Here is a 21,401-nt window from a genome sequence, read left to right as displayed (position 1 = left end):
CAAAAAATTACATGACTGTCCTTCAGTAGCCAACACACTATGTTCATTTTACTCAATGTAACACACAGGTGCACGTGTTTTCCAACTAGTGTGAAATGTAATTAACTTAAGTGGCCCTGCCAGCGCCATGGTGGAAGTAGTCCTTACTCCTTTCCCTCTGTACTTCAGTTCTAGGCAGCATTAAGGGGATTACAGAGGAGAATGCCGCTGGTGCATTTTTTTATTTTACTTATGGGGAAGTTAAGGGGGAGGAGGGACTGAGCCTCCTGAACCCCAATTCTATAAACCTACTTTTTTTTACTCTCACCTCTTTTCTTTTGTCTAAAGGGCTAAGCAGGTCTGTCGTGATTTAAACCAAACATGTTTCTTTTGCCTTAGTTAACCTTCAACCTGCTTATGAACACAACTACCAAAGTAGTGAAATTTGTTGTTATATTGGTCTATTGCACACATCTTCAGTTTCATTTCCTTGTTGCATAAATCCTTTCCTTCTTGCCAAGCATTGAGAACTGTGTGTGACCCCGCATTGTGCCCTTGTGGCCCCTCAGAGCAGCGGCATGGGAGCATTGGCACGTTTGGTCGAAGTGACCACGCTGCCGACCCGTCTGTGCTCCACCCGGCGGGTGGAGGGAAGTCGTCGGGGCACAGCTCCTCGTCTTCTTCATCGTCGTCATCGTCGTCGTCATCGTCTTCCGCACCGCGACACTCGAGCGGACCTGCCGGGCGCCCGTCGTCAACAGCAAAGGCTCCATCTGGGTCTTCACTGTCAGGTATGTGTTCTTGGTTGCAAGGATTTTTCGCTATTTCTGGATGAATTAAACTGTGCAAAGGCTGTACAGAAAGTCATATCGGGAAGCTTCTGCACTTTTACCAGTGCATGCCTGTGTACTCTCCCGAATTTTTCATAGCATTTCCAAATTTGGACTTGTTTTGTGATTGTACAGATGCCGCATCAAGCTTTATGGAAAATAAATCCTGTTTGTAAAAATGTTCCACTCGAAGGTCTCTGAGCCTTCCGTTGGAGCCCTTCTTATAAAAGAACACAAGAGGAGGTACTTGCTTCAAGCAAATTTATACAGACAATTTTCTAAAGCAGGTGAAATCATAAGCAACAGCAGAGCTGCTGAAAAGTCACTGTAATCTAAAAGCAATGGGACCAACCGAGTCAAGAAGCCCAATTGATTCCAGCCAAACACGAGCCGTTGTGTTCCAGCCAGTGAAAACCTAATAATGTATCTTCCTCGTTGCAGTAGGAGGAACATTTCCAGAAGGCCAGGTATACATTAATACATTGCTCACCCTTTGGATGAACAATAAAAAAAAAGGGGGTGCAAATCACCACTGCATTCAGTATTTTGGTCATTTCAGACCTCATCGAGTTACTGACAAAGCACACATCTATGCAGGGAGGCATAGCAGTGCGGTGGAAAGGCTAAAACGCAACAACCACACGCTGGCCCCCGTTGTCCGGGTGGAGCGAATGCCACTTCCACGACAGCCCGAAGCCATGGCCGCCCGCAACAGCTCACCAGGGCGTGAAAAGGAATTGCCTTCGCCTCAGCAGCCACCACCTTTAACCCCTGGAGGACTGGGACTGTTGTCTGGGCCGGGGCCAGGGCAGGCCAATCACATAACACCCGACGCAAGCACCAGCAGCACGTCAGCAATGGCCCCTGTGACGACTCCTGCTGCAACACCTACTCCCATCAGGAAGACTCCTTCTAGCAGTGGTTCCACAGCGAGCACCAGTTCATCTCTTGGAAAGAAAATGCAGCGGGAGAGAAAACTGCTGCCTTGTAAAGGTGCGAGTCCTCTCTCTGAAGGTCGTCACGAGGGAATTGATTCCCACATGTTTTTTGAAATTCTTGCCGAGAGGTTGAACCTATAAATATCAGATTAGCCCCTTCAGTGCCAATTAATTTTGTCCATTTAAGAAGATTAGTTTCACCAACTTTTCTCGCATCTTGAGGCTCGTGAAAAACTTGCAGGTGCAGAACACATCGAGAATTCACCAACGGGTCAGCGAGTTTTGCTAAATTTACAAAATGTGGGGTTCATGCGAGAACGCTCTACAGGAACATCAAACACAAGAGCATCCCCTATTTCTTGTCTCACATATTTAGGAAGCGCCCATTCATCATTGCTCTTGCTTTTGATGCACTATCTTGGCACACACATTTGTATTGTATCAGGCACACACAGTGCCTGAAGGTACTAAAGATACCCAATTAGTTCAGACTACTGAAGTATTCTTTCTAAACTTTATTTTGATTTATTCGTTGGCCAAATGTAGATATTCACTAAGAAGGTTGAAGTTCTTGTCCTTGAATTTGGCATGGAATCCTCAGTGCTAGTACAGCAGTGTGATGTCACAAATTACTGAGTCCTAGAAACTTCCAAGGTTAGTCTTTCGTTCCTTTAGAATGCAATACAGTTCTTGAAGAGATAAGCATTTCACTACATCTTAGTCAACACAAAAGGTATGACATTGCAGCGGGCAAGTGTGAGAATTTGAGCCACGTGTCTTTGGTTCTTAAGTCTTTTATGGCACCCCAAGTCTCTTCTTACAGCAAGATTAACCAGTATAGTTTTGCAGAAATATTGTTTGCCAATACACATTATTGTCACTCCTTAGGCTGGTAGATTATATTAGTGCAACTGCAATTAGGTCACCATTACCATGAGCAGAGGTGTTTGTAAGCCATAAAGGACTCAGGAAAGAGGGATGACATCATAAATTTTGACAGGATCTGGTAGATACTAATCTAATGATATAGTGATAAAAAAATTATTTCATTGCATTAAAAAATTTTAAACATGTCATGACAACTTGTGGGCCTTTTTTTTTTTTCCCCTCTGAATAAATCTGGAACATGTAATCGCTGGTGTGAGTGTCACAACTGAGATGTTAGGCCACAAATGTAAAAAAATGACAAGCTTAACTGGCCAATAATTATTCTTTCTTTGCTTTAGAAGTGCAAACATTTTTGGAAGAGTAATAGGCTATGGTTAATGTTTTCTCATCTTGGTTTATACTGAGCATCCACATGTATTAAATAATTTCATCTTTAGTGTCCTTTTAACAATTTACCTAGCTGGTTTTGGAGCATGCCACCCACCACAGTCTTGCTGCAAACTTAATTCACAAAACAACCTACTTGTTATGCATAATTTATGATTTGTGAAAAAATGCTTCTGTGATCTATTTGCATTTTTATCGCAGTGCACATCGTACATTTTCATGTCGTGCAAGTAGGTACCCTTCAATACAGTATTTACTCGAATCTAGGCCTGCCCCGATTCTAATCCGACCCCCGAATGTGATTCTAATCTGACCCCCGAATGTCAGAAGCTAGAAAAAATGAAAAAACTTACCTCGAATGTAGGCTGAACAAAAAAGTGAGGACGATGTTCACAAAATGAAAACAGCATTTATTTAATATGAACATGCCGAGCTCGCTCTACGTTATCATCACTGCTTGCCTCATTGCTATAGCGCAGACCACACATGCACTTGAGGATGCAAGCTTGCGCACATCCGCGCGCCTATGCATGCGCAGACAGTGCAGCACCGCTCAGGTGCATCGAAATGTGGCACGATCTCGGTGAACAGCTCCTCGTTGCGGCATGCGTAAAAAGCGTCCCCACCCGTTACCCCCCCTCCAACGACGGGCATTTTTCTCATCGATGCTGAAGTCTTGCCTGGCTTGAAAGTTTCACGATGCAGCCTCTGCAGCTAGCACAACTTTTCATTTGAAAGCGGCACTATAGTGGCATCGCCTGTTTGGTGTCATTACGATAACGCCGTGCCACACGCCGATACAGCACACCGATACGACACAGGTCAAAATAGCGACTTCGCTTGTGGCTAATAGCGGCTGCGATACTGACTTTCCTAGATGACACTAGCTATGCACCATATTTATCATTTTAAATTACAACCTGGCGTTTTTTTTTTTTTTTTAATTCCTCCCCTAGAGTTTGGAATAGAATTACTTAAAAAGAAAGATCTCGGAATAGATTTGAATAAATACGGTAATTTTGAAAGTCATGTTTGGCAAAAAAGGCAAAATATTGTCACATTGTTGGACGGTGAAGAATGAGCTGCTGCCAAAAGTTGGAGTTAGGAAGTTAACTCTGTTGGGCAAACTTGTGCCCAGAGAAAACAAGTAACACTCAAGGCACAACATTAGCAGTGGGCATTCGTTGAAATCTGATCTATGGGTTCAATGCGTCGACTGCTTATACATTACATATTGTATATTCCAGCATAATTGCTGGCGCACACATACTTTTTAGAATATACACTACTATTCTCATTGCACACTCAGTCTAGTTTGCCAAGGTTCCTTTATTATAGGATTGATGACATTCTGTAATGTTCCAATACGCGTAGGCGCATCTTACACAGAGTGATAACTTTGTAACAATGGTTAGCCCATAAAATGCAGTAACTAGAAAAACGTGAAACAGTGCACGCCTGTCAATATCGAGCTTGCCAGTAGAAAGCAGATTGCAGCATTTGTCTAGCTTTTGTCTACCCCATTCCTTTGAGTATATTTGTGTTAGTGCTTTATTGATGTGCCATAAATGTGAAACGGGCATAATATTTTCGTGGATGGGGATATTCAATGTTAATTTGCTAATGATCTGTTTTGCACACGACTATGTCCGTGAAGGAGAAATGTAACACACGCGCCAGTAACATTTCCAACATCAATACAAAATTTAGGTCGCAAAACATGGCACCAAGTGGGAAGCATGGTAGCAAACAAGATCAAATGCAAAAGAAGGAAAGACCTTCAAACAAGAGGAAACCTACTAATTGGGAAAATGAACAATTTGAAGTCGTTAATAAATTTAGCAGACTCAACTGTAGCTGATATCTGCATAATGTGAAGCGTTGCACGAATCATTAAAGCAAAAGACAGTGAATTGTGCCGAGCTAGGGGGGGGGGGGGGGGGGGGGGGGGGCCTAGCGATTTGAGACGTGCATCATCGTTTTTGTGACTTCCGCCAGCTTACATTTGTGCTCCTCGTATTTGGCCAGCAGCTTCTTTGGGCAGGTGGGGAATTTCGACAGGAATTTGAGTGCGTCAGCGTAAGAAGCTGAAGCACGTCGAGCTGATGGGGCCCAAGCGACCCGTGATGCTCACTGTTGTTTTCCTATTGCGTAGTGTTTCAAGGTGGCAACAGGAAACCGAAACAAAATTGAGCTGGTGAGTGATACCAGAATATGATGCCGTCAGAGTGAAACATGATGCTCACTTCGTGTTGCCTGCAGCAGAGAACAGCAACATGTGTCTGAGTTATCTATCGCCTATGAACAGTGTGCAGCATGTTTCCAGCTACACTACATTGGCAATAACTGTGAATGTGACATGTGGTGACCCACGAGGAGATTTGCTGGTACCGGAAGAGGACACTCGGTGTGCGCTAGCATTTTCACACGACATAGACGGGCGAGTGCTGTGCGGAAGCTGGAGTGGCAGGCGCCTACTGCTCTCGATAGCGCTTGTCTCATGCCTTTTCTTGTTCACATAGAATCTAGTGACCGGAGAACATATCGTGCCGTCACAATTTGGCAATGTACTGAACATTGGTGCCGAAAGATCACATTTTCCGGAAACTTACTAACCGGTAAAAAGGAAGCGTAACTGTATTGGCTATTTTTTGTTTGTTCTCAATCGCAAGTGTTGGCACCAGGAAATCATATGAAAAGGAATTATATCAACGAGATTCTACTGTAACTAATTGGAAATAAATTTTTTTTTTTACTAGGTCCCTGCAAAACAGCATTGACGTCGCCTTTTCTGAAACAAAAAAAGAAAAAAAGTAAACAGAGTAATATGTGCAACTGCATAAAACTAACAGAACACTGAAATATGTGACACTGCTCAAGACCAGTTGAGGCATAAAGCCTATTTAAGGCTGTGCACTTTGATAGCAGTGTGGTATACAGGATTCCCTTGGCATGAGGAAGGCTTATATTGGGCAAACGGGACAGTGCGGTCCTGTGCAGTTCGTTCGTGTTCAGTGTGGAAGCATAGCACGTCATTCAAAATTGAAACTTTTACGAGTCCAGCTTTGCAGTGGAGACTGTGCATCTGCATGCCTTTTTTTCACGTGCACAATGGTTGCATAGTGTTGTGGGACAGTAGCTGGATATCCTGAAAAGTGATTTCAAACCCTTTTGTATCTGTAAAGAAATGGAAAAAATTTTGTCAGCCAAACTTTGATAGGTTTGCACAAACGAGAAATTGTTTCCAGGGGTAATGATTTCTCAGCATTCTTTATTTTGAGCATCCACATGCAAGTCATGGCACATGTATGAGGGTCATTCATAAAGTTTGTACTATTGCCATGAAGGAATGAACATTAAGCAAATAAACTTTGTTGGGAGTATAACCTTTCTCTGAATATTCTCCCCCCAAGACCACATACCTATGCCAGCAATGGATGAGTTGCCGCAGAGCATCACTGTAAGACTTCTCATTTTAAAGAGTTCAGGGGGAGCTGCGCATGAGTTAGCACTTCCTCGTCGTCCTGGAAAATCTTCCCGCAGAGATGGCTCTTCTTGCAAGGGGAGAGGAAGAAATCACCGGGCGCTAGGTTGGGCGAATGTGAGGGATGGGGCAAAATTTCATAGCCTAAGGGTACCGTGTGTGTCACGGTAACAGGGGCCGAGTGAGCCAGTGCATTGCCATGGAGCAGAAGGACGCCCTTTTTTTTTAGCTTTCCTCTGTGCTTTGCCTTGATGTCGTCTCACAACTTGATGAAACGCTAACAATAGTAACTTCCTGTGATGGTTTGGTCAGAAGTGCACCACAACAGTCCCAGAGCATGCTCAGCATGACCTTTCCTGATAATGGCACAGCCTTGGCCTTTTAGGGTCGGGCGAGTTCAGATACTTCTACTATTTGCTTTGTGATTTTGTTTCTGGGGCATGTGGGGATTGAGGAATGCGCTGGCACCATTGCGCAGGTGCATTCACCTGTTCTGCCATCCCTATACCCCACCCACTTCCTACTCGCAACTGGTTGTCAGCGGTGGCACTCCACCCTTGATGGTTGGTGGTGAGGCAGGGTGCTGGTATTACGATGCGGCCGGCTCTCGGTGAAAGTGAGTCTCTTACCTCCGCGACCTCACTGGGTACCTACATGCTTCCCCTTGTCCACCTTTGTTACTAGGACTTGAGCGCAAGGTACGTTTGCCCATGCAGGGAGCTCATATTTTGTGTTGATCTTGTCTGGATGCTAAGCAATGGAATGGGTGCCTAGTGCTCGCGTGAGGTCGTACCACGCCGAGCCGCACTTATCGGAGGCCCAAGCTAAAGGAGGTTACCCAAGCTCTTTCGAGTTGGCCCATTGGTTATCGCAAGATAAGGTAGCACAGCCGCTAGGACTTTGCCTGGCGGCGTATCTCAGCTTGAGCCTGTGCTCTTGCAGCCACGTACTATAGGCACCCCTGTCTCGTTCTTGCCCTTGATGGGGACCCCCTTGGTTCCTGTGCCGCCCCGGGGCCAGGCATTTGTGCAGTGTTTGGTGCCACTGGAGACATAAATGGTTTCCGTTAACTCAGGGCAATACTGTGTTCTATTGTGCATCGCTCGGTAGCCCCTTGCAGCCTGAGCTCGCGGCAACAGCTCTCTAAGCTCAAACCCATGGTGGTCCGTACTCCTGTGAGACCCTAAGACCCCACAAGCATAATGGTGCACCCGACGTACATCCATAGTGATGAGGCGGTTAAAAGAGCCTCTCAAAGTTTCAACATTCCTGCTGCTGCTTCCTTTCACAAATCTTTTTGCATTGGCATCAGCAACCTAGAAACCGAGCTTGTGGCAACGTCTGTCATTATCTACAGGTTCTTTTGAAGGATTTTGTGCACTGAGCCTACACTCTTGCTGAACTATTTGTTCAACAGTGATCCACCAGTTCTAGGGAGCACCAGGGCCTCGGCTTGCGCCACTATTTGGGGTTCATCATCAAGCAACAACCGGCCACTCCACCCTTCATGGTCCAGGCTTGTTTGGCCGTACTGAAATCATCTGCTCCATTTCACAACCATTTCGCGAGCTGAGGCATTGTTATCATGCACCACCCCCAGCTCAGCATGGATCTCCTTTCAATTGTGCCCTTTCAAACAGAGAAAGCGGATCACTGCTCATGTTTCATCCTTCCCGATGGACGCTTCAATTTTGTTTGGATACCGTAGCTGCGTTCTGCAGTATATATAGAATGCAACTTTTATATTTCACTAAAGCTAGAGAGACATGTGCTTGTTTTGATGCCTGTCGTGTGTACCTGTTGCAAATTTACGGTAGGAATAGTATGAACTTCAGGAACATCCCTCCTATTTCTGCACCTTCTTTTAGTTTTTCACGTCGACAAACCTTCAGCCTATGTGATGGGGAGCCGCGTTGTTTGGCAGGGAATTGTTTTTTACCAGAGGTGATATTTAATGAAGTGTTTGTCTGTGTTAGTCGTAGGAGCTCTTATTTTGTGTTTTGACACTTGGAAAAACCTTACTGATAGCTTTCTACAGCATTTGCTTGTGTGCAATTGCTGTGGTGAACGCAACTGAATGTTGTATTTACTGACTGCACAGTAGATTGCTTCAGTGTGAACACTTCTAAACTGAACCCTGTGATAAGCTGTGTAGTTCGGGAACCTTCATCTGGATTTACACTTATCCAGTTCACATCTGTTTATCCAATTTTTGATAAGGTAAACAGTCTCAAAGTTCTCTTGTTCTTGTCTTAAATGTAGTCTAATATATGTTGTAGTAAAAAGAGACCTGTTTGCCTTTATTTATTTTTTTAATATGAGAACAATCACCTAGTGAAGTGCCTCCAATGTTTGTTTTTCTATCCTCAGATCGTGAGTATGACCCAAACAAGCACTGTGGTGTCCTTATTGGAGACAGTGGGAAGCCATGCACACGCTCCCTCACTTGCAAAGTGAGTGCTCATGTATACCATGGTTTAAGCTCCTGTGTACACAGTGCATCATCACAAATAGCATCACACTTTGTTTTATTTGATATTGAGCTGCATACTTAACGCTTTACCTTGTTGCAACTGTCTAACCGCATGGGGTCTTGCTACTTTCTTCTCTTTCAGGGCTAGGCCATGGTGTAATTTTTTTTGTTCTCTCTTTTACTTACAGACTCACTCCTTGACGCTACGCCGAGCTGTTGCAGGGCGCCGCAAGAACTTCGACGAGCTTCTGACAGAGCACCGAGCCACAAAAGAAGCAGCACTCAATGCCAGCAAATCAGCACATCCACCATCGTCATCCACTAGTTCTGTAACAGATGGAGTTGCCGCATCACCCGCACCGTCACCACTGTCATCACATCATGCCGGTGGCCCATCATCCACTAACGTGGCACCACCTTCTGCCGGCAAACACGGGTGCCCCAGTGAAGGTGAGTTGTGTCACATTTCCGAAGTATACTTGCTCTAGCAGTGCTAAATTCCGTTCCTTCCTAATGCATCTTTCTGGTGCTAGGATTTCGCAATGACACCCAGCAACCTTACTGACTTCTGAGAAATAGTTCAGAAACTCTTGTTCTTTCCTTCCTGCCTACAGAATGCGCAACCAAGTGCTACTACAAGGCTGGAATGAAATGTGAACAGCAAAGCTCACAGCTTTCAGTACGCGGTGTGTGATCTAAAAGTGGTTACGGTAGGCTACTGTTTATGCACACTTAAATGAAGGGGTTCATGAGGGCTTCCCGCCCTTTTCTGACGTTATCGGCAATTATTTGGCTTACCGGCATTTCGTTGGCATGCCAGTGGAGCGCTGCATACTTCTGCTTACATGGAGTGCTCGGCGCTGGACATAAGCAGAAAGGAATTGTTAGTTCTCTCTTTCTTTCCTTTTGTTTTTTTAAGGTGGAACCGGTTGGTGGAATCCATGTCTAGTGATGCGCACTCTATGCTTGCAGCCCTTGCATCCTTTAGCTGGCATTCTAATGAAACGGTATCAAATGTTGTGGTGGCGAGGAACACAAAAGCAAATGCCGCCTTTAGTAAACACTTCAACAAATCGACCAACCTGTAGGAAGTGAAGCCTTGTAAGTTAACTGCACCCATACAACACTTTTCTGCCGCCATGGTTAGATTGTTCACATTTCATTTTGGCACGACACAGTGTGCATGTTGGAAAGAAATAAAATTGTTGCTGATCAGTATACACTCACAGAGTACATTACTCAGGAATATAATTCAGAACAATTATCAATTACATCCCCAAAGTTGTAGATTATAGAGTAATTACAGGAAAACTTTAGTGTAATGCCGGCTGGATGGAACATTACTTACCATTTTAATGTTCTTCACATATTGTGCTGTCCTGGACTTAGGGATGAAACATCGGGACAGAGCACTCTGACTGAGCCTTTTAACGACAGTTCCCACCATATTGTGCGCGAATTCTGAGAAAAATATGTGAACATTTTTAAGGTGCACCTTGGAGCTTGGCCTTTTTGCCAAGTGTCAGCATTCTGGGAAATCCACGTAAGCATTGAAAAAATCGTGGTACACATCTTTTCCCAAGCCTTAGTGGACTTGTTTCCATAGTTTGACGAATTTTCATTCCTGCCTGCAGCTCTGCCAGGCAACAGGACGTCCGGGGGATCAGGGCATTTGCTTGTACGAGCCCCAAGCAGTGGTTCCAAGCAGACTGTGTTATCCAGAGGGTCCAGTACAGCTGCCTCCTCCTCCTCAGCTGGAGCCACTGCCAAGCAGGACCAGCACACAAAAAGGTTTGTGCATTTTGGACTGTGACCGAACCTCAACTCTGCTCAGCCACTGAAATTGTATCACTACACAAATATGGCCATTTTCAAATTACATCCGATTGCTGTCTCAGCATTTAAGTTGCCCACTGTGCATGTGTGAAGTTGCACTTCTGCAGAGAAGTGCAAGTTTGACTGTGCATGTTTGACTGTGTTTGAAGTGCATGTTTGACTGTACAATTCAAGAATGGTCACAACTGTACTCTCACTTTCTTTCTCGCTCTCTGTTTTTCTTTATTTAATTTGAATCAGTAGCCGAAGTTGTGCATCCCATGCTGCGATTTTGTTGTTTCGTAAAAATTTACTTTTAACTGTTGGGCAAAGTGCCATAATCATCGAAACAAGGGTTCATTTCTAAAGAAGTGCAGTTTGTCTGGTCAGGTGGACAAGGTGAAGTTGCATGCAGCTGTATTTCGAGTAAAGTACATCACTGATGGATGGCTGAAGCAAATAATTTAGTATTTGTGGAGCTACGATGGCACCTCATCAGCTGTAAGGGTCAAAGACGTGCATCCAGCTTCAAGTTATCTGTTTGCGTTGAGTCAGCTTGCAACAGGTGAGTGCATATAGTGTAACAATTCGGTGTAGCAAATTTTTTTTCTGGTCTGTACAGTCAAATCTTGTTACTACGGACCCCACGTTAACGAATTTCTTAAATTTACGAGTATTTTGAATATCCCCGCCACATTGCCTACATATTCAATGTAAAAATATTTCAGAACTACGAATTTCAATACAGCATATGTTTCAGTATAATGCACATAGTTTATTTCCCCTTTATAACCAAGGAACATCAGTATTACAAATTCGGCTAAAATTAACAGTGCTGCAACTCTCGCATGGAACAGAAACCGCGAGTGCAGCAGCTATCATCATCACTATGTTGAGTGCCAACTGCTTCACCACGAACTACACCAAGAACTTCATGGGAAAGGTTTGGCGATTTTCATGCGAGATCCAACAATGAATGCAGCTAGCGACGATGCCAAGAATAAGCGAAAGCAGTTTTCGCTGCAGGACATCTTGGACGTATTGCAGGAAATCGGCGTGTGCAGACAGCATGGCATTGCCCTGTCGACCGTCGCGACCATTTTGAAAGACCGAGACAAGATTGTCAAGCTTCACAGGGAATTGCAACTCGCTCCTACGAGAAAACGGCTGCAACTGGGAAACTTTCAAAAGGTGGACCAAGCTATTCTCACGTGGTTCAACGATGCCAGACTGCAAAACGTCCATGTGTCTGGCCCAATGCTCCAAGAAAAAGCCAACAAATTTGCCGATGCACTTGAAATAACTGGGTTCGATGCCAGTGCGGGTTGCCTTTTTCGTTTCAGCCAAAGGAATGGAATACTTGGCAGGTAGTCGCAAGCAAGGAAAAGACTGCTGGCAGTGAAGGCGCGGATTCCTGGTGCAATGATCGTTTTCTAGAGGTGGCTGACTCATACTCTGAAGAATATATTTTCAACGCGGATGAGACCGCATGTTTTTATCGGCTCCTGCCAGTCCGGAAGATCAAAGGGCAGCAGTGTAAAGAAGGGAAGAAGTTGCACCTTCGTGTGACAGTCCTGCCCTGGCAACGGGCACGAAGAAAATTAAACCACTCGTCATCGGCAAGTACGCAAAGCCTCGCTGCATGACAAACGTCATGTCGTTATTGTATGACTACCGCGCCAGCAAACGAGCCTGGATGACGAGAGAACTCTTTTCTGAGTGGCTCATCAAACTCGACGACCAAATGAGAAGTGATGACCGAAGAATTTTACTGGTTGTCGACAACTGCTCTGCTCACACTGTGAATGTTCGCTTGATGCACGTTGGCTTGGAGCTTCTGCCGCCAAACAACACGTCCTTGCTGCAACCCCTACACCATGGCATTATAAAGAGTGTGAAAGCAGAACCTCCGCCTAAAGCAGCCAACTGTAATCAATATTCGTCAGGCAGCGGAAATGCTCACAGGAGCTTGGTGGAACTTGAAGGCGTCCATCATTAGCAACTGCTGGCGAAAAGCAAGGCTTGTCAAAGTGCCTGTGCAGCTTGAAGATGACCTGGAGGTGACCGACAACCCACGAGACCTGTGGACCGAGGTTGCGGAACTGCTGCCCGCCGTCTCTTCCTTTGACACTACATGGAGAGCGACAGCGCAACAATAACAGTGGCAGACCTGACAACCGAAGAGATTGTTAACTGCGTTCGCAACGTCTCCAGTTCACCAAACACAAAAGGTGAGATTGTGTCGAACATTGATGTTTTAGTGCATATGAACAAAGTCTGCGCTTTCATCGCACAGTGCAATGACCTGATGAGGCATTGCGCAAAGTGAAAAATGTAGACACATTCCTAATCGATCGTGTGTGCTGCGCGCGCCTGAAGAAAGTCGCTGATTTCTTCAAATAAAGCAGCTTTGAAGTGAGTGAAACATTCTTATTTGAGAGTATGCTTGTCATCACATGCGTCTGCTGCCAAGGTATGTCATTTTCATTCCTAAGTTTGTCCACTGGCTTATAACTGCAAGTGTTTCATTACAACAACATTTCGAAATAACGAACAATTTTTGGCAGTCCAGTGTGATTCGTTATATCAAGATTTGACTGTATACCCTGACACCTTGTGTTCTCTCTGACCACGAAACGATGCTTTGGTCTTTTGCAGTTGTCAGCTTTGACCCGACGATTGTCAGAAGCTCACACATTTCACGCCATTTTCTTTTTGCATCAGCACTCCTATGGACACAACACCTGCTGCACAGGCAGGTACCCAGCCGGCCGGTAGCAGCTCTACGAGCTCTGGAAGCACAGGGCGCCAAAGGCCTGACCATAGCAATGATCCATATGTCTTGCACCACCCAAGGCCAGCAGCTGTAAGTTGCATTCAAGAGCTCTCTGCTTGCCTGGCTGTTCCTTGCCTTTAGTTTTGCATGCATTAGAAAAGTAATTAGAAAGCTTAGAAAAGCATTGTGCCTGAGAGTACTGCAGACTCTTCACCTGTAATTGCAAGCCGCACCGTTGACCACACTGCATTATTTAGCTCAGTGTCATAACTTTCATGAACAGTGACAAAAGCACAGAGAAGTGAAGGCTGACGCACAGGTCAGTATATTACAGTAGCCCAGTGGCCATGGCATTGTGTTACTAAGCTCGAAGTCACAGGTTTGATCTTGGCCGTGGCAGCCACATTCCAGTAGAGGCAGAATGAAGAAACGCTTGTGTACTGCACGTTGGGTGCATATTAAAGAATCCATGGTGGTCAAAATTAATCCGGAACCCCCACTACGGTGTGTCTCATAATCAAATCGAGGTTGTGGCAGGTAAAACCCTTGAATTCTTTTTTTTTTTCTTTTTTCCTTTAGCTAACTGTGCCTAGCCTGGTCTCTTTCTAGTCTGTATCTGGAACAGGCGAGGCCTGATACTGTGGAGTCTCAATATATTGAACAGCACAGTGATCGCAAAATAGTTCAATATAGCCAGAATTCGATATATAAAATAATGTAAAAAATGCATAAAGAACTTGCCCAAATCAATCAATGAACCAATCATACTGCAGTAAATACTCACATGAAGCTTCACACAAAGTACGTATTTATTTCTTTGGCTGAAAGTACCACAGCATTGTAACCTGCTTCTTATTTGCAGCCACATGCTTAACCATGGTGGGCTCAACATAGTCTAGACGATCCACAAGCAATAGGCCGGTGCCCTATATTGCGACGCAGTAGCGACGTAGAAGGGCCAAAGCAGCTACACCCTCAGTTAAGGTTGGGAGTGGGGCAAAATCCGCGCTTGGGGGGGGGGCAGGATCAACCTCGGCAGGATCTTCGTTTGGCCACTAATTCCGCTGCGATCTCCACGTCTGTCAATCAAAGCATTTTGAAACACCGTCGGTAACAAAGTATTAAGTAACGTCTGCCATGGGATCTATGAGTTAGCCCAGTGAACGCACGCGTCTATGTGGAAGCAAACCTCCATTTCTCATGAGGTGTGGCAGGTGCAGAGCGCGGCACTGAGGAGGAGTCAGTGTGGAAAATGCAATGCATCATTCACGTTGTTGAATTAGCCAAACCGCCGCTTTCGTGTGCAGCTATAGTGTGCAGCAGTCGGGAACGGCCATCGCGCCACCGCCATTTTGGACGGTGTTGCAGGAAAGCTTGTCGTCTTTCAACAGAGCACACGTGGTGGTCTTGGGTGGCGGAGTTCAGTATACCCATTTTACGTCCGACCCCATTCTAAATAAAAAATTAAAAATGCATGCGATTTTCCAGGTGATGTAGAAAGTGTTCAGTATATCTGTGTTCACTATATCAAGGTTGGACTGTATTCACATTCGTGAGGGTTTGTGCCCATGCACACTGGGACGCAAAAAAGCAGTGCTGCCCATGCCACAATGGTTGGCGTGGCTTTCTATGACGATCATCTTAAGCATGAAATGCTTTTAGCTTCCGTTGTCGGCGACCTTCAAGTGACCTTGAGCCAAAAGCCAGAGCCGTTATCCGGGCACTCAAACGAGAACATCCGGGCAAGTTGCGAGAACAAAATGAGATCATCCGGGCAACCAACCAAGATTGCATTACATACGCTAGTTACATCTCAGATTACAGTAAAATATTGCTGCCTTTTTCTAAATGTTTGTTCACATTAACGCTCAAGGTGTAACTTATAGTATGGGGAAATTTTATTTGTCATATCCAATAGCAACATTCAAAAGGCAGATACAGGGCACTACGCACTTGATTGTCATCCTTTGGCACTGAGGCAGAGTTTCCTGTGCTCTTATCAACGCCAGAGGTCCGTGAGGTCCGCGGTGATACTTGCAATGAGGTTTTGTCTGTGACAGGAAACTGTTGCATCTATATGGACCAGTGCACAGTATGGCAGGGTGCGGTGTGGTGGTGGGGTGTGCCATTGCAAACATGCACTACACCCATTTAAGATTGTGGCCAGTATCACCTCCAACCAATCTACTTTGTCGGTAGCCATTTTATGCTTACATCTACTCTCGATTGCAGGATAGGCAGTTTTTTTACTAGAATCCCCTTTGAAACAGGGTGGTAGCAAATAGTCACCTAGCCTACTTATGCTAATCAGGTTTTACTTTTGCATTCTAGCATTTTGCCTCTCTCTCTCTCTCTCTGATCTTTCTCTTCATTAAAACCTCGATATAATGAAGTCGGTAAAATCGGCAATTTGCTTCGCTATATCGAAATTTCATTGTATTGAAATTCTACCTTTTTTGCAAATAAGTACAGTCGGCAATTGATTTTTTTTTACGTGGAAAGAGGCCGCAGAATTTTTCCGAATCATCAGGCAGCGGGAAAAAGCAAATCTGAATAAGAAAACAATTCATTTTGATAAATATGAGAGTCTCCGATGAATGATAGGGTTTTGTGCCACGTACATCGACGATACCTTCACATCAGCAGTGCAAATTAAGCAATACCAGCAATGCCTTTACGTGCACTCGGCCCCCATGGCTGATAGCGTCGCCCGCAATGGGACGACGCTATTGGGAAAAGTGCTGGCAGTGGGAAGCAAATGTGTCATCTGCCTCTCGCACTAACGGGTCACCGAAACTTGAGATTACGCAGCCTCCATTACTAAACATGTGGGAAGACAGTTTATATGGTTCCAAGCCAGCTCGGCATGCCCACTCTTTGCATATGCAACAGATTACCTCTGAAGCAGGGTACGCGGCTGCGTATACGTGCAACCACACTTGCTGCTATGCCCAGCCACAGCCCAGACGCTCGCCTACTCAACCCCCCCTCCACCACGCCCTCCCCTGTCCCGCCCCCTCACGCATGCTTGATGACGTTACTATGAGCTCGCTTCACTTCCCTCCTTTCCCTTTGCTTGCGGGGGAAGGCGGCACTCGTAAAGCCACCATCTTTCTTGTCTCACCCTCGCCCACTTTTACCCGCATCTAAAGCACACAGTGCCTGGGGCACGATAGGGTGCCTGGGGCACGATAGGGTCTTATCGTGCTTGGGCTTTATACAGAACATGATGCGATTCCACTTTGGCGGTAGCTCTTGTCGGGCTGCGTGTGATTTTAAAAGTGTGTGCGCAAGCAACCACTTGCAATTCAATCATTTAACCATCTGCATCTGCCAATGTTTTCATTTATTATCTTGACATTCCTTTGTGGCGGCAGTGAAATTTCATTATATTGAAATCGCATAGAAACACACTTAGTTATAGTGAGGTTCTAAATACATGGTGTTCTATGAACAAGAGGTTACGAAAAGTTATACTTGGCTATATTGAGAATTTAATTATATTGAAGTTTTTATATTCAGGTTTAACTGTAGTTAAATCTGGGGGTGTGTGAATACTGAATAGTAGATTTAAAATCGAATCAAGAAATAAAGAAAGCCAAATATGAAATGGAATATCAGAAAACTTAACACAAGCTTTTATGCTTCCAAATTTTGTGTAAATAGTTTTGTTTTAATAGTAGTAAAGTCAAATCCCTCACTCAGTTGCCATTGAACATAATGCGTTTTGTATCTGCATAAACCATACCAGTTTATTGAGTATGTACCGTTTAACATCCACTTTTCGTTGCGAAATCACGGCGGTACGTTGGCCCAGCAGAACGAGCCTCAGACATTGGAACGGCTTCCAAGCGCAAATGCAGAGAGGGCGCTTGGAAGGGTGCAGCCACATCAATATCAAAATCGTTTTGGCATGTTGTGGTGTCATGCAAGCTAGGACAAAAACCGGGTGCTCAGCATCGAAGAAAAATTGGACGTAGTTCGTGCTGTAGAACGCGACACGGAAGTCTGTGCTGGCATGCAAGAGGGTTCTACGGTTGACTACGGTGTGTGGCATTTGGAATGCGAAGGAGAAGTTGGTTGGCAGTGCTGCTGCGACCGTGAAAATACGTCACCTACGAGGTTAGACTTTTCGAGGTTGGACTTTTCACAATCATTGCCTCTGTTATTGCCAAAGTGTCGCCTAACGAGAGTGATGAAGACGACATGGAAAGCTACAGCACAGGCGATTCAGGCCCGACAGTGGCAGATGCTGCGTGTTACGTCAGCCTCATGCGGGTGTTTGCCGAGAAGAAGGGGCTGGCAGAAAAGCTGGCTCGTAGCTTGAGTGAGTTTGAGGCTGCCGTCGTCGCTGCTAGCCCAACGCAGCATCAAACGAAAATAACGTAGTTTTGTCACGCAAAATGAATAAATACTGCATGTTTTCTGCCCTTTCATCGTACTCTCTCGTAGTTCCGTTTTTGACAGGTAAGTGGGTGATCGCATGCTATTTCAGTTAGGCAGTACTACCGTTTAGTACAATGTTACTTTTTCCAAGCTCCAGCAAACTATGGTTTAACGAAGTTTCACTGTACTTAACAGAAATGTTGCTAGCTATCACTAAATTAGATAACTATGAATCGAGATGCATAGTACGCTCTACCTTTATTAAAGAGAATGCCAAATTAGTATGCCTACACTGTTAACAACTCAGTTTGCATACGAAGGTCTGGAAAGTGTTTTATTGATGGAATACTTGTCAAATAAAATCGGGGAATTTTTTCCCTCTGAAGCAGAAGAAATTGCAAAGTTGTTCTTAATACCAATGGGGTTTCCAGTTTTATAGTGGGCCATATTGTACCTAATAGCAATCTTCTATTGCCTAGAAAGCATTGCTTTCCAGTTTTTTTCCAGAAGACGTTTTTTTTTTTTTTTTTTTCAATATTTATGACAGGTGGTTTCTATGAATAGTCTGCTCAATATAAGGCCAATCTGCACGACAGACAAAAGCAGGGAATGCACATCACACCACTTGGCACAGCTGTGCACGTTCATCTGCACTGCACAGGTCAATCGCGGTCGGCACTGACGCTAGAGAGTTCTCAAATCGGGAGACCCATGACAAGGTCGCACACATACGCCCCCTCCTTTTTTTTTTTTTTTTTTGGATGCATCCATCTGCCGTCTGTGTAAATGCGTCTGCAGCTGTGGGTCAGTGCACTGTCACATGATATTTTTGGACCTGCCATGTAAATCCAAAGCTAGTCTTGTAACGGGTTGCTCGAAGCTACGAAGAGAGACTGATGTGCACCTACAAAGGACGTTCGAGATGAGGGGTCGCAGTACAGTATTTTGCAAAGATGGCGGCCATGAACATGTAATGGTCATCCTGTATACTCGCTTTCATTGGCAAGGTGGGCTGTAGGCTTTCGGAGGGTCGTGCAACTGCTGTGAATATAACTGCAATGATTCAATAGCTGTAACTTTAGTTGGCGATATCTGACGACAAATCTTCGATTAGGCCTAACGGGCTAAACAATGTGGCCAATGGCATGGCCGGGACAAAAATTTGCTGCTGGCCAATGTGATAACGGACACCGCAACCCACTGGGCAAAGCTTGTCGCTAATGTGTTCCTGCAGGTGGCTCATCAGTGATTGGTCGTGAAATTGTGCGTGCAAATTAGATTGACGGCGAAGCGCCGTTTGGGTCCTTGGTTGACCAGCCGGCAACTACCGCCAGCACGCATGACAAATTCATTTGTGTGCTCGTGTGTGCGTAGAGAGTTCCCACCTGTGCCAATCTGCATGCATGAACACTGAACTTGTGTATTCGATACAATCATCTTGCCTTCCGGTAGCTAATCAGACTGATCTTCACACATGCTCTCATGCTTTACATATGCGCTGCTGTTGTAGTTCCCATGGCCGGGTTATTCATCAAAGGTATCGATACTCTAAAAATCAAATATTCAAGATATTGAATATTAGATGTTCAGTTTGTGAATGTAATTATATTCAAATGTTCGCTGTTCAATTTGAAATCGAATATTTGAGTACTCGAACAACCCCATTTAAAACCTCTCTCTCTCTCTCTCTCTCTCTCTCTCTCTCTATATATATATATATATATATATATATATATATATATATATATATATATATATATATATATATATATATATATATATATGTATATTGATGATAATCTCTATTGTGATCCCCACCACCGCAGCAGTTGTGCCAGCTTTTGTGAAAAAAAGCTTGCTCTTTAGTGCCAGAGTAATTAATGTGGAAGTTTCATTACGTTATGCATGCAACACTTCCCTTGGCAGGATTGCAGGCTTATGCTATAACAAAACAGTAGTGCTTTTGTTGTGTTACTTGTGATTTACTCAGTTATCCAACTATTGTTCATAGTGGCAGTACTGTCATACTGTACTTATTTCCATGCGATCATTTGCAGGTGTGTACCTTTGGCTTGAGGCAAATGGGCAATGGCCTGTTTCTATTGGACCGGCGGTGGGATGCGACATGCGCCGCTCTGGCCTCAGCACTGGGCACTGATGGCACACAACCACCGCCCTTGAAGTATGTGGTGGCATTGTTTTCTTGATACTTGTGCTGTCCTGCAGTCATTGAGTGAAGTTTGCAATATTTTCAGCTTAGGCAATTATTGAAGGACTGCTATCATGACACCTTTTACTTGCCATTTCTTTTGCTCATTAAATGAAGGCCTAAATCCTTCAAGGCCCTTTTAAGGGCCTTAAATACTTTACTATATTGCTTGTTTCTATGAATGTTTCAATATTGGTACCCAGGAAGCTGGATGTGTTATGTCATAATGATGTATCATTGTCTCAATCAAGTCTTACAATTGCTGTAGCAGTCTTACACAAACTCAGTCAGTGGGCAAATGTACAGAGGTGAGCAGCCCTATCTAGAATGCGCCGCCGGGGCTCTGTGGAGCAAGGCAGCGCCATCTAACGTTAGCCGCTGGGTTCGAGATAGGTGTCCACTGCGCTTGTGTGACAAAGAAAGCTTGGTGCCTGCTCATTGCTTCCTTGTTCCATTTCCCAGCTTGCGTGTTCACTTCCTGCCGCCAGGGCCACGCTGCATGTCTATGTTGCATTAATGTTGTTGATGTCTATGGTGCGTCACTAGGCTGTTCTTGGTCAAACAGGCAGCGCATTGGGCTGCTGTGCTGAGGAAACGGGGTTCATCACGCCATTCATCAATGAACCTTTCATGCGTACATGGGTCACTGTAGATGCAGGGCTGAGTACTGCTGTTCGGTGCTGGTCTGCAAAGAACCTCTTTAATGCCAACTTGGTTCACTGGGTATGTGCTAGTAGGTGTGTGCCACTATTCAATGAACGTCTTTGACACCAACTTGGGGTAACTAGGTATTACAATGACGAGATCCCTTAATTTCTCCGATGCTGAGTGGAATTTAGCCCACATCACAAGGGTTCAAGTACAACTACCCAATGCATTAGCAGGCTGCACCACAAATGCACTGGATGTGTAACGCTCAAGAACACCTTTCACGCTAACACTTCAGCAAGCTCTGTCATGAATGCTCTGGGTATGTGCTGCTCTTCAATAAACCTTGCCAACTTGAGTTGCTGATTATGTGCCACTGAGTGTCCGTCAAGCGCACAAACATTTCTTAGTGTTCACAGGCAATGGCACACCACACTTCTCATCTCGGAAGCTACATGCAGGATTCTGGGCATTGCCACTAGATGACACAGTGTCCAAAAGGAAGTGCGACAAAGGAGCCCGGTTGCTGTATGACGCATTTCTCAGCGTTAGCACATACAAGAACACCATGCATTTTGGAGGCCACTT

At 44.8% G+C, this 21,401-nt stretch overlaps 1 protein-coding gene across 3 annotated transcripts in view; it reads left to right on the top strand.

The window, feature by feature from the left end:
• LOC126521964 (uncharacterized) overlaps positions 1-21,401 on the top strand; it is a 35,830-nt gene that overhangs the window by 2,667 nt on the left and 11,762 nt on the right. For 2 of the 3 annotated variants that reach the window (XM_055066197.2, XM_055066196.2), the window contains exons 4-11: positions 549-770; positions 1,407-1,802; positions 8,877-8,959; positions 9,168-9,429; positions 10,469-10,522; positions 10,614-10,770; positions 13,519-13,660; positions 20,014-20,138. In XM_055066197.2, coding sequence (XP_054922172.2) covers positions 549-770; positions 1,407-1,802; positions 8,877-8,959; positions 9,168-9,429; positions 10,469-10,522; positions 10,614-10,770; positions 13,519-13,660; positions 20,014-20,138 — 1,441 coding nt within the window. The remainder of the gene's footprint in view (positions 1-548; positions 771-1,406; positions 1,803-8,876; positions 8,960-9,167; positions 9,430-10,468; positions 10,523-10,613; positions 10,771-13,518; positions 13,661-20,013; positions 20,139-21,401) is intronic. The other variant, XM_050170719.3, reaches the window with a different exon arrangement.

This window comes from Dermacentor andersoni, chromosome 6 (genome assembly GCF_023375885.2).
Source record: "Dermacentor andersoni chromosome 6, qqDerAnde1_hic_scaffold, whole genome shotgun sequence".
Lineage (NCBI taxonomy): Eukaryota > Metazoa > Arthropoda > Arachnida > Ixodida > Ixodidae > Dermacentor > Dermacentor andersoni.
Note: the sequence above shows the minus strand (reverse complement) of the source record. Positions and strands in the feature narration are given on the sequence as shown.